The sequence below is a fragment of the Triticum aestivum genome, chromosome 7B (assembly GCF_018294505.1).
Source record: "Triticum aestivum cultivar Chinese Spring chromosome 7B, IWGSC CS RefSeq v2.1, whole genome shotgun sequence".
NCBI lineage: Eukaryota > Viridiplantae > Streptophyta > Magnoliopsida > Poales > Poaceae > Triticum > Triticum aestivum.
Window position 1 is genome coordinate 417984589 of NC_057813.1, and position 13698 is coordinate 417998286.

At 43.0% G+C, this 13698-nt stretch overlaps 1 protein-coding gene across 1 annotated transcript; it reads right to left on the reverse strand.

The window, feature by feature from the left end:
• Positions 1-390: 390 nt before the first annotated feature.
• LOC123158361 (far upstream element-binding protein 1) lies at positions 391-5907 on the reverse strand. Its single transcript, XM_044576385.1, has 7 exons — positions 5561-5907; positions 5172-5401; positions 4861-5046; positions 4656-4751; positions 4508-4579; positions 4302-4418; positions 391-1674 (listed from the first exon to the last, which is right to left on the reverse strand). Exons 1-7 carry the CDS (start codon positions 5820-5822, stop codon positions 574-576), a joined length of 2064 nt encoding a protein of 687 aa, XP_044432320.1. The 5' UTR covers positions 5823-5907; the 3' UTR covers positions 391-573.
• Positions 5908-13698: the final 7791 nt, after the last annotated feature.

Here is a 13698-nt window from a genome sequence, read left to right on the forward strand (position 1 = left end):
TGTGTCTGCTATTTCAATCACACTCCTCATTTAAAAACCAACGGTTTCATACTACTCCATGCAACCTCCATTACATACATTCTCCCTCCGTCCCAAAATTCTTGTCTTAAATTTATCTAAATACAGAATTTTTGTCTTAAATTTATCTAAATACAGATGTATCAGGCACGTCTAGACGAATTTTGGGACAGAGGGAGTACATCTTGGTGAAAATTTTGAATCCAATGATTTGACAGTAAGTTGTTAGATTTCCAGAATGGGCTCAGGACACATTCTCAAAGAATGTCAGCACAGCACATTGGTCAAAATTGCTTCGGCAAGCAGAAGAATGAACATAGCTAAAGCGCAACAAAAACAAGCAAGACATGCAGAAATTACTCTCACAGGCAATAAGCTAACCAGGTTCTCTTTTCAACTCAATAGGAAGATCAAAGTTAACATAACAATCTACTAGTACTACAGAGAGTATAAACTTTTAGAGGGCAAGCCTCATCCCAAAGATTTAAAACAGGAGGTGACAAAACATATAGCTCTCAAATATATCTTGCTTTCAGCGGGGCTTCAGAACAGAAGTCAGGCAGTCCACTGCCCGCCATATCCAGCAGCAGTAGCAGGCTGAGGCGACACGCCCTTTGCAACCGCAGGCTGTGGGTTTGCAGCAGGTGCAGCATAGCCACTTTGAGCTGCCGGTGGCGGCGCAGACTGATCATAACTTGGTGGGTTTGTAGCTGGTGGCTGGGTATATCCTGCCTGACCATATCCAGGCTGACCAGTTGTCGGTGCAGCAGCATATCCTGACTGTGGGTAGGCATTTCCATAGCTGGGATCAGCTGGGGCTCCCTGATAGCCATAGTTTGCGTTGTTTTGAGCTGACTGATCACCGTATGCTGGCTGCGATGCAGGATACTGCGCATAGCCGCCTTGCTGACTGTACCCTGGTCCTGCCGGAGCACTCTGACCATATGCTGCTGGCCCTTGCCCACCCTGCTGTGAGTAACCCTGCTGAGCATACCCATCAGGTCCAGTTGGGTATGTTTGACCATAAGCAGGAGGTTGCTGGGCTGGCGGAGCATAAGATGCAGGGGGTGGTGCCTGGTAAGCACCATCTGCAGGTGCACTGCCTCTGGGTGGCCATTGTCCAGGTCCACCGTATGGAGGTCTAGCATAAGGATCTGGCTGTTGAGGGTAACCTTGCTGCGGACCGGCTGGTGGCTGCCCATAGTACTGCTGGGCTGGAGCTGGAGCACTGTACCTAGGATCACCATATCCAGGGCCATAGTTCTGTGGAGGCGCAGACTGCGGATACTGAGGCTGTCCATAGCTTGGAGCTTGTGATGGGCCATAGCTGTTGTAGTTACCTGGTCCAGGGGGGTAGTTTGGTGGCTGGCTTTCATATGGTTGAGATCCCTGTTTGTAGTAGTCATAACCACCACCCTGGTGAGGCGGAGGGCCCTGCCTCTGGTCCCAGCCCATGCCACCTCTTGGTGGTGGCTGCTGTGGGTAACCACCATAAGGGGGTTGAGAGTATGGCGCGTTCTGAGGAGGCCCTCTTGGTGGATATCCATACTGCTGAGGTTGAGAACGTGGCCCCCACTGAGAAGCTGGGCCATGACCCTGAGGGTGGTGATGTTGCGGACCATAGCCACCAGACTGAGTTGTGTTTCTTGGAAATGTCTGTATAAGAAAGTACTTTAGAAACCAAACAAGAAAAGTAAATGGCAAAGACAAAGGCTGGATATAAGGATAACTGTCATATCAAAGTTGTACAAGAATAAACCGGCAAGTGTGTGCTAGTAAAGAACTTTTCATAGCTACAGCATTCAAATAAAGTAGTCTTAAAAAAAAGGGCAACCTGGTGCATGTAGCTCCCGCTTGCGCAGGGTCCAGGGAAGGGTCCGACCACTTTGGGTCTATAGTACGCAGCCTTTCCCTACATTTCTGTAAGAGGCTGTTTCCAGGACTTGAACCCATGACCTCATGGTCACAAGGCAGCAGCTTTACCACTGCGCCAAGGCTCCCCTTCAAATAAAGTAGTCTTACAAGAGAAAAAAAATACAGGTATGTGGACATCTAAAGCGAAAAGTGCAACACAAAGGGCAATAGAATCAACCGTCCATGAATAAACACATAATGTCAATGAGATGAGACACTAGTAAAGAATGCAAATACCAACAAGACCATAATCACATTCAGTAGAATCAAGGGAACAAGAGCTTCACAGATTAAAAGAAACAATGTTTACAATTCAACATATTTCCACATCTTCGTACAGTTCAGAAATAAAAAACATGGCAAGATCACATGCAAAGCACTGACATGATAACAAGGTTAATTAGCCCGAACTTCATAAAGGGACAGACAGGGACTGCAGTTGTGGGGAGGTAGCGCATCATAAAACTAAGATAAATGATGTGACATAGTTCACAGCTTTTTGACTATAGAGAAGTGGTTCTGCAGACAACAGAGAGTTGCAAACAATTAAGTTTAGCAAACCTAGACATGGTGATGCAGTATCCTTGTCATGGCAATGATACAATTGGTGCAGTCTTCCAATGCAGGATTGGTTTTTCTTTCCATTTCAGCCATAAGCAGCCTTACCAGTTACCCCAACTACAAAAACCATACAAGGTCAAGGGACAACGATCAATATCCCTCTGCTGTGATGCAACGGATGAAAGAGATGACCCCATCAGGAAGGCCTAGCTGAATCTGCATTGGTATACCCAGCCAACTCCAATTGGCACCTTCAACAAAAGATAATTCACGGAAACAGGAAGGGAGATAACCTGATGTGTCAGCTACGACATCCGATGTAGGAAACAGTATCAGATTTTATCTAGAGTTAGCAAGAGCCTAATTGACCAAACCATGTGTAAAGCCAGAGCCAAGGATCAGGTATAAACATAGGGCAAGCCAGTTACACTAGAACCATTAACTCTTCTATTATTGTTTTTATAACTGTATATCCAGCTTTCCTAGGTCCAAAATACAAACCTTTCAATATTTAACTGGTGGTGAACCATTTATTCATGGTTCCTAATTTTATTTCTAAATAATCGATGCTGCACATTATGTTTCGTGCTGATACTGCATCAAAGCACAATAACATGATGGGCAGGTTGCATGCAACACTCAAATTTTATAGTGACATGCAGAACAATAGGTGGCATACTAAATATTTCAGGGCAAAATACATACTAAATATTTCAGGGCAAAATTTGGTTGAGAATAAAACTCTAGCAGTAACAAATAACCCACAACAAAGTTACGTGGGTGAAACTACTACAACCCAATCAAGCCGATTGCATGCCACTGACTGATTGATCGATCAAGGAAAGTAGAGCAAATGGAGAACTTACCTTCCAGTCCAGCTAGGCACTTCTATATATCAAGAATGTCATATAGGCCATTGTAGAAGACACAGATTAGTCTAGTCATACTTCAGATTCCGTAAATGGGCAAGGGGCAATATACAACACCCCAAGCACGATAAAGTAACTATTTTCGGATTGCTATTTAATCAAGAATGCACTTGCGCTAAAGTGTGCTCATAGACACATGAACAATGTTCAAATTTACAAGATGCAAAGCTTGAATGGAACAGCCACAACTGTTCTATATATGTTAAAATGGGAGCATCACGCAAGTTACAAAAATGGCATGAACAGCCACAACTGTTCTATATATGTTAAAATGGGAGCATCACGCAAGTTACAAAAATGGCATCGACTAGGACAATTTTCAGTTCCTATTATCAGAAGATAAAAGGTTTTACTCCAAAAAACAACTATGGGAGACTCCTTTCAGGCAAAACATCTCCAGTCTTATTCATAGACGAGGCAATTTGAACATAATTGACAAAAAAGTTTGAAAAGTTAAGATGATTAAGTGCATTACATTTATTAGCAGCATTAGCATAGCACCATGAATAACATATAATTAACTACCAAAATGGTGACATAGCTAAAAGCCAGTTGTACCAATCAGACAAGGTAGAAATGAAAAAGACAGGCAATCATACATGCTATGATTTCGTACCAAGTAGCATAATACACAAACTTGATTTTTTTGCGACAACACTAGATTCGATATCACTACGTTTATCACAGGGGCATAAGCATCATGAAGGTAATCACAGCACAAATGTACATATGGACAATAGACAGAATGAAGCATTACTGAGTTGATCACTGCACGGATGAATGATAAAAGGCATAAAGCAGGATCACAACAGCCTCGAGCATGAGAGGCTTCATCACAGCAATAATGGAACAAAAAAGCACAAAGCAGGGTCACATCACCTGACTCATAGCTTGCTTAATCAACTCTTTTGCAGCTTCTATCTGCTTCTTATTGCCAGTAACACGTACAGTCCTTTCAGTCAGTGTAGTACCCGCCGGAGGATGTTGAGGAATTAACTACATTAACATTCACCGCCGCCCTCAAGCCTCAGTTAACATAAGCTATAGTTGTTTAAAAATGCCAACATAACATGCAAATTATCTACCTGGATTCGAGCACCAGATCGGGTTTGCAGGTTTTTAATTGTCTCACCTCCTTTTCCAATAATTAAACCAACCTAAGAAATAGATTAAGATCAGAAAAGAGTTAGGCAAACAAAACAGTTGGATTCATCACCAACACTGAAAACTAACCTTATTATCAGGGACTAGCATCTCAAACTGCTCTGAACCTGACTGACCAGATCCGAAACCTTTGGCTATCAAGGCAGGGGAACCGCCAGCCTCAGCCTGGAATATATGCATTGGAAAGAGCCTTAGAGATGTAACTTTTACCAATATAAGTTCAGCAAACGTGAACTACTTCAAACCTCTGAGGAAGTTGATACATTTAGCATACCTCGGCTATAACACTCTTAATAAGCTGCTCAGCCTTGTCAATACTCTCATTAGTTCCAACCAATTCGACTGGACGAGTCGTGGCATCTGAAGGAACATCTGCATCCTTTGTGATTTGGATCTTCGCGCCTGAGCTCATTTGCAGGTTTCTGATTGTTTCACCCGCTTTTCCTATTAGAACACCGACCTGCATGAATTTCCACCATCAGCATAAGCAAATTATGTGTGTAAATCAATAGTACACACGAATTTATGTGCTTGATGCAACACTGGCCTCCAAAAAACAGATTTAATCTAAGCCAATGGTCATACCTTGGTATTGGGCACATCAATTAGGCGGGTAGTCTCCTGCAGGGCACCGGTTGCATCGCCTTCTTGATGTTGTGGTGGTGCTTCAGTTGCAGTCTCCTGAGGCTTGACCTCAGAACTTGTCTGCAGATCGCCGGCAGGAGCAGCCTCGGCATTCTGGGCATCTGCCGCCCCCTCGGTAATCACAGCGACTGGCTCCTGGGGCTCGGAGGACTCACTGTTTTGCACGGCATCTGATCCCAACAGAGATAACGAACGGATCAGACGGATTACGATCCAAGCTTAAGACGAAACCGACCATGTTTGACACGCCAGAATCGTCGCCGAGACAGTAAACCCTAGGTAGAACGCACAGGTGAATAGAGAGGGGGTGGGGCGCGAGAGAGATCAACCTGCGCCGTTGCCTTCCACGCGCGGTCGCTTGGCGTCCTCCCCAGCGCCGTTGGCCTCCGCGCCCGCGTCGACCTCCTCGAGCTTCCTCTTGTGGTCGCCTTCGGCCTCGGCAACCTCTGATGGCGCCTCTTCCTGCGTGGGGGCGGCTGCCGAAGGGTCAGATGCAGCGTCTTCCTGCACGGCGTCGGTGAGGTCTACGACTGGAATCTTCATCTCGGTCGCTACCTCTGGCGGCGGCGCCGATGCGTCGGAGTCCGCCATGGGGATTAGGGTTTGAGGGTTTTCGCCTCCGGTTTTCGTACGGGGGGCTGGAGGCGCCTGTGGGGATATGCGAGAGAAGGAGCCCGTGTCCCGACCTGTCTTGGTTATATAAAAGCGTGGTCGGAAGCGTATTTTACTTTTAAGCTCGAGATATTACGTGCGCCATGGATGGACACGTATTTGAGTTATAGTTCGCAGGTTTTTTCTTTTTTCTTTTTTGAGGGGAAAGTCAGTTCGCAAGTTGTGAGTAGATGATTGTAAATAAGTACTCCCTCCGTTCCTAAATATAAGTCTTTGTAGGGATTCCATTAGGTGAACTACATACGGAGCAAAATGAGTGAATCTAAATTTAAAATGTATCTATATACATTCGTACGTGGTTTATAGTGGAATCTCTACAAAGACTTACATTTAGGAACGGAGGGAGTATAAAGGATTCCGCGAGCACGCTATAAATGAAAAATGTAATTGAAAAAACATAGCACTTTTTGCTTTTTTTTTTGCACTTCTATATGTTTTTCACTCTTATTGTGATGGTTCAGCATTGCCTTGAAGTGTCATCAATAAAAAGATATAAACTTGGGACATGTTTGGTGTTTGGTAACCTGTATTTGCCTCTTTGCATATTGAAAGTGCAACTAATCCCTGGGTGAATTTAGTAATTCTTAACAACATATAGCTCATTGAACTAATACTCTTTTGAGATAATCATTTCAGAAAGTTTAATGATTGATATGGCATGGACTAGAGATATGAACCCTTCAAAATGCTAAGGACACATATTGGCAAAAATTCAAGACTCTACATTTTCATTTTTAGTGATCCAAGATCACATTGAGTCCATAGAAAAAGTCAATACTATTAAAAGGGAATGGGGTGTTGCTTAATGGCTTGTTTGCTCAAAATACTTAGTGATATGCTCCAAAAGCCCCTACCCACTTTCTCATTTCCACATTTGTCCTAAACCTAAAGTCAAACTCGGCCCCACCGATTTGATACATTCGGCGCCACCGAGTTCATTTGACATAGCCATAGCCAGAAACCCTAATCAGTTCGAACTCAACGATAGGAATCTCGGTCTTACCGAGATGGGATTGCAAACTCTCTATTTCTCTTCGTAACGTTTCGGTCTAACTGGGATGAGCGATCGGTCCCACCGAGTTCGCAATGCAAACTCTCTGTTTTCTTTTCGTAATGTTTCGGTCTCACCGAAATGAGCGATTGGTCCCACCAAGTTTGCCTGACCAACTCTCTGTTTGCCTATTACTAAAATTGGTCCCACCGAGTTCATGTGATCGGTCTCACCGAGATCAAGTTATGCCCTAACCCTAACATATCGATCCCACCGAGTTGATCAGGTCGGTCCCACCGAAAAGCCTAACGTTCACATTTTGAACTAAATCAGTCTGATCGAGTTTCATTATTCGGTCCCCACCGAGTTTGATAAATTGTGTGTAACGGTTAGATTTTGTATGGAGGTTATATATACCCCTCCACCTTTCCTACATTCATGGAGGGAGCTATCAGAATGTGCCTACACTTCCAGCATTCATTTTCTGAGAGAGAACCACCTACTCATGTGTTGAGACCAAGATATTCCAGTCCAACCACAAGAATCTTGATCTCTAGTCTTACCCAAGTTATTTTCCACTCAAATCGTCTTTCCACCATATCCAAATCTGAGAGAGAGAGAGAGTTGAGTGTTGGGGAGACTATCATTTGAAGCACAAGAGCAAACAGTTCATCATCAACACACCATCTATTACCTTTTGGAGAGTAGTGTCTCCTAGATTGGTTAGATGTCACTTGGGAGCCTCCGTCGAGATTGTGGAGTCGAACCAAGGGGTTTGTAAGGGCAAGGAGATCGCCTACTTCATGAAGATCTACCCAAGTGAGGCAAGTGGACTCGCGCAACCGTTACCCTTCATGGGTTGAAGTCTCCATCAACGTGGATGTACGATAGCACCATCTATCGGAATCACGCCAAAAATCTCCGTGTCCATGTTGCCTTTGCTCCCTCCAAACTCCTCTCCTTTTACCTTCATATGCAATGATTTACATTCCGCTGCTATACTCTTAGAATTGCATGTGTAGGTCGATTGCTTGACTTGTGTTAAGTTGCTAAAATCTGCCAAGACTTAAAATTGGGAAAAGGCTAGATTTTTATTTGGTCAAGTAGTCTAATCACCTCCTCTCTAGACATACTTTTGATCCTACAATTGGTATCTGAGCTTTGATCTCCATTTGCCTTGATTTTCATAGCTTTGGTGATCATAGCCTTAGTTTCACAACCTAGGAGAGTATGGCGTCTAGCGAGGAAAATTACCACCGTAGAGGTCTTTACTTTGATGATTTTGCTAGTTGGAAGCATAAGATGAAAATGCATATTCTTGGACATAACCCCGTAGTTTGGGCTATTGTGTGTATTGGCTTGCAAGGTGAATTCTTCGATGGGAGAGAACCAAATCATGAAGCTACCGCAGAAGAATTGAAGATGCTGCAATACAATGCTCAAACTTGCGATATCCTCTTCAATGGATTATGCCCCCAAGAATTCAATAAAATCAGCCATCTTGAGAATGCAAAGGAAATTTGGGATACTTTGATCGATATGCACGAATGTACCAACTCCGTCAAGGAATCCAAGTTGGATGTGCTTCAAAGTCAACTTGACAAGTTCAAAATGAAGGATGGTGAAGGTGTCGCTGAAATGTACTCTAGGCTTGCTCTCATCTGAAATGAGATTGCCGCCTTAGGAAGTGAAGAGATGGCCGACAGATTTATCATCAAGAAGATCCTAAGAGCCTTGTATACACCGTGTGCACATTGATCCAAATGATGCCCAATTACAAAGATCTCAAGCCAACGGAAGTCATTGGTAGAATTGTTGCTCATGAGATGTCACTCAAGAATAAAGAAGAACTTCATAACAAGTCTAGTGGTGCTTACAAAGCCTCATGCGGCGCTCCTACATCATCAAGTGAGAAACAAGCTTTCAATGAATAATTGAGCCTAATGGTGAAGAACTTTAACAAGTTCTACAAGAGTAGAAGCAAAAAAAGAAGTTCCAAGTCAAGGTCCTACAATGACAAAAGATCTTCTAGTCGTGAGTGTAATTGCTACAATTGTGAAAGACTGGACACTACTCAAATAAGTGTACGTCTCCCTACAAAAGAAGAGAAGACTCACCTAAAAGGAGAAGCAAAAGAGAAGAATCGCCTCCAAGAGAGAGAAGGAGTGGAGATGATCGTTATGAACGAAGAACCTCTCATAGAAGTAAGGATTCGGAAAGGAAGGATAAGTCATCAAGGAGCTACACAAAACGAAGACATCAAGCTCATGTTGGTGAATGGGTATCCGGTTCCGACTCCGACAATCACTCCGAAAGAAGTTATCACTCTGACTCTGAATATACTCAAGATGAAGGTGTTGCCGGTCTAGCACTTGTGTCAACCAACTCCTATGACATTTTTTACTTACCAAATAAAGGAATTGGAAGATGCTTCATGGCTAAAGGCCTAAAGGTATCACATCCCGAGTATGTTGATTTCAATAGTGATGAAGATGATTTGCTAGGTGATGATGATTTACTTGTTGACAATTCTAGTCATGAAAACTATGATGAACTTGCTATTAATCATGCTAATCGAGATAAAACGAATGACGATGATAAGAAGGAGATTGAGCGTCTAACTAAAGAACTAAACACTCTTAAGTTAGCTCATGAAACTACCTTAGAAGATCATCGAGAGCTTTTAAAGACTCATGAGAAGCTATGCTTTAAAAAAGCTCAACCTAGAGCAAGAGCATGGGTTCTTAAAAGCAATCAATGATGATCTTTGTAAGAAAAGTTCTTCTTACATTGCCAAGCGTTTACTCTTGTCTACTTACATGCCACAAGTAAAATCTAGCAATAAGCGTAAGAAAGATTCCTTCTAGTAGTAACAATAATCATTCTAAATCCAATATTGTTACTTCTAGTAGGTCTCTTAATTCCACTAATGATTCTCTTAGCCAAGTTACACTTAAGCAAAAAAATAGCTTATTGAAGGGAATTACAGAGAAAGGTGTTTACGAGAGCCTTGCCGGAAGTAAGCAATTTGAGGAAATTGTACGCAAGCAAGGAAGGCACCGGAATAATCAAGGTGTTGGTTTTGAACGAAAGGTCAATGCCAATGGAGTTGAGTGGGAAGAAGATCAATACCCCAAGACAAAGTTTGTTCCTCAACAAGAGAAGTATGGTCCTACTTCCTTCAAGGGAACACAAGCTCAGGATGATCTTCCACCACAAGACCACAAGCTAAAAGGAAAGGACAAGCTTCAAGAGGAGATTGATGCATTTGAAGAAGCTCCTAAGGCCTTGGTCAAGTGGGTTCCCAAGACTACATCAAGTTCTACTTCATCAAGTACGACTACAACTCCAAGGATTCCCATCAAGTTGATGTGGATCCCGAAGAAGAAGAACTAGAGAGTTCTTGAGGGTGACTCCGCCAACATACTTCACTCGTATTATTTAGGAAATGACAAGTGTAATCAACTTTTACATCTTGCACTAGATCAAGGAGTCACAAACCGTCTTGTTGGTAAGTCAAGGGACAAGGTAACCTAATGCTTTCATGGACATCATCTTGTGTGTACTTTACTCTATGTCTATGGATATCCTTGCTTGTTCCTTGTGGGACTAACCCATGTAGGTATTGAAAGTGCAACTCACTCCAATGGATTTCTCCAAATGATCTACATCAACATTGAGCATCCACATCTTCAACATCTACATGAAGTCATCAACGACAAAAACCCAAGGTTAGTTCATCCCTCTTTGGGGGGATATCACATCTAGGGGGAGCTTTACTCTAATAATTGAGCTAAAGCAACTCTAATGATGTGAACACAACAATGCTTTATGTAAAAGTGGTAACCCCACTTGTGCTTAAATGATGAGTATGACCTACGGTCAAATGTTCTCATTTGACTCCTCAGTCAATATACTCATATATAGATGACCTAGTCATCGCCAATTGCTTGATAGATGCTAGAGTGTTTGTGCATGCTTTGCCACATATTTCATTTGTCATCCGATTGTGTGACCATGTTGATTGCATACTTTTCCCATTCGAGGACATCCATTTGTTGCTTTGATTGTTTGGCTATTTTTCTTTTGCCAAATGGATGGACAAGGATGCCTAAGAACTCCCTCTAGCTATCTATGTTTTTCTCGTCTCAAACTCTATTCATGGTACATCACAAAGTTTGATCAAGTCAGATTCGAACCACCGATTGTCATAGACTTAAACTTCCAAAACCTATCTTTGTATTTCGGTATGACCGATTCATTCCTTTCGGCCATACCGAGTTCATTGAGTTGATCTAGTTTTCAATCTCGGTGCAACCGATTTGAACAATTCGGTCACACCAAGTTGCAGTAACCGCTTGAGATTCTGCATCTCGGTGCCACCGAGTCGTTCCACTCGGTCACACCTACAGGACTGTATATATATACTCACGGGTCAAATTTTGAAAATTCCTCCGAAACCTTTCGCCCGCACGTATCCAGCTCTGCCGACTCAAGTCTCCGGATCGTCTCCTCATCGCCATCGACCTCCCGTTGCTGGTCTCCGCCGCCTTCAACAGAAATCTTCACCGCCATTGCCGCCGTAGCGAGTTCACCGCTGAGTTAGGGTATGAAATCGACCCCTATGTGCAATCTTAACCTTTGATTCCTGCACTTAGGTCAATGCCATGATTCTTACCATGTACTCCCTCCATTCCTTTATCTAAGGTGTATTATTTTCAGAACGGTGACCAAGGCACATAATTATGCACTAGATAGGACAAAATTACCCTTCTCTAATTTGTAGACTAGCGGCAAGTAAATCATTTAGGCTAGGAAAGGAAGAGATACACACAATCGGGAGAGAGATATTTTCCTTTTCTTTCTCTACAAGGAGAGATACATGCAATCAGGTGAGAGATACTTTCCTTTTTCTGGAGGGCCAAGATTGGAATTACGAGAAATTAGAACAAATGCACCTTACATTGTGAAATTTTATCAAAAAAACAAATACACCTTATATAAAGGAACGGAGGGAGTATGAGATTACTCTATCCAGCAAAAACTTCCTTTAGATTAGTTTTGATTCAAAAATTTAGGGTTAGTTTTCTACTGAACTCATCTCGGACCGACCGAGTTGTAGAAATATGTCTCACCAATTTGGCTTAGGCCATTGCACTTGTGATTTTCGGTCTGACCGAAACTTGGAAATTGGTGTGACCGAGTTCGACTCTCAGTGAAACCCTAGCAATCTCGGAGTCACTAAAGTGTGTCTCGGTCTGACCGATTCCACTAGTTTAGACTCTAATATTGCTTCGGTGTCACCGAGTTTAACAAATCGATAGCTACGAAATGCTTTATGTAGAAAACTAAAACTAAGTTTTTGACTCAATTGTTTTGCAAAATCTCTGCACTTTGCGATGCTCATCCACTCTATCTCAACTACATCTATTCACAGGGTCAGCTTTCAGTTTGTAGTGTCAGCTATGCCAGGTCAGAGTGACAGTTAGAACAAGTCTGAGGAACAAGTCAACCTGAGTGAGGGCACTAGTCCCTCTGGCAGCTATGATGAGGGTAGCAGAAGCACCCCAAGCAACTTGCTCAAAGCTGCAACCAGGACAAGAAGAAAGAGAAACTCAAATTCAGAAGATGAAGATTATGTTGTTGTGGAGGAGGAGGTCACCTCCAAGAAAGTGTTGAAAAAGGAGTATGTTGTTGCTGTTGCAACCAAGCCTGGTATGCACAAGAAAGCTCATGCCAAGAGAGTTCCAATGTCCAAAGCCAGAGCCTCAACTCTTGAAGTATCCAAATCAACAGAAGAAGAGGCTACTGGAGGCAAGAAAAAGAAGGAAAGGAAGAGAGGAAGATGGTGCAAGCTTGTTGATCCCATGGCTGAATTTGAGAAGCACTCATCAGATGAGGAAGAGGTTGCTGCACCAAAACCCAAAACTCAGAAATTGATGGGGGGTGCCATCAAGTCTGGAGCTGCCCCATCAAAGCCCAAGACTACCCCCAAAGCTACTGCTCAAGCTTCAAAATCTGCACCTAAGAGATCCACCAGGAATATACCAGCTGATGAGAAGAACAAGGCCCTAGTGCGTGAAGCAGTAGTAGAAGAAGAAGCCCAAGTGCTTAGGAAGCTGAAGCCAAAGATTCATGATCATGATGACAATCATCCAGTGGCAGAAAACATGAAGGAGAGAAAAAGCAGGTCTCGGATTGTGGAGATAATCAGACCCCTATGCTGCAAGGAGAAGAACTAGTGTGGACTATAGATTTCACACACAAAGGAACAACAAGACTTCTATGAGACAATTCTGTTGGATAAGAAGCCCATTGCGTGTTACATGAAGTGGGTGGACTGGGAATATCTTGATGTCAATGAAGACCACTTCCCTGGAGCACACGAGAGCTTCAAACTCAATGGAGTTGACACCTTTGTGGGTCAGAAATTGACCAAGTGGAATGATGAGCTGATCATGCAATTTTACTCTACTGCTCATTTTTATCCAGACGGGAGAATTGTATGGATGACTGAAGGTACAAGGTACCAGTCTACTGTTATTGAGTGGGCCAAGCTTATCAATGCTCCAGAAGAAGCTGAGGATGACATTGATGTCTATGCAAAGCGCAAGAAAGATCACAACTCCATGGCCAACATGTACAAGGAAATTCTTGACAAGGCCTTGGAGAAACACAAGCTAGGCTCAGTGTACTATCTGTTGTCTGGATTGGCCACCATGAACACCATTTTGAGGCACACATTGTTGCGCAAATCAGGAGATCACAGGATGATCAAAGGCCACTCCATCAACTTGCTTCAAC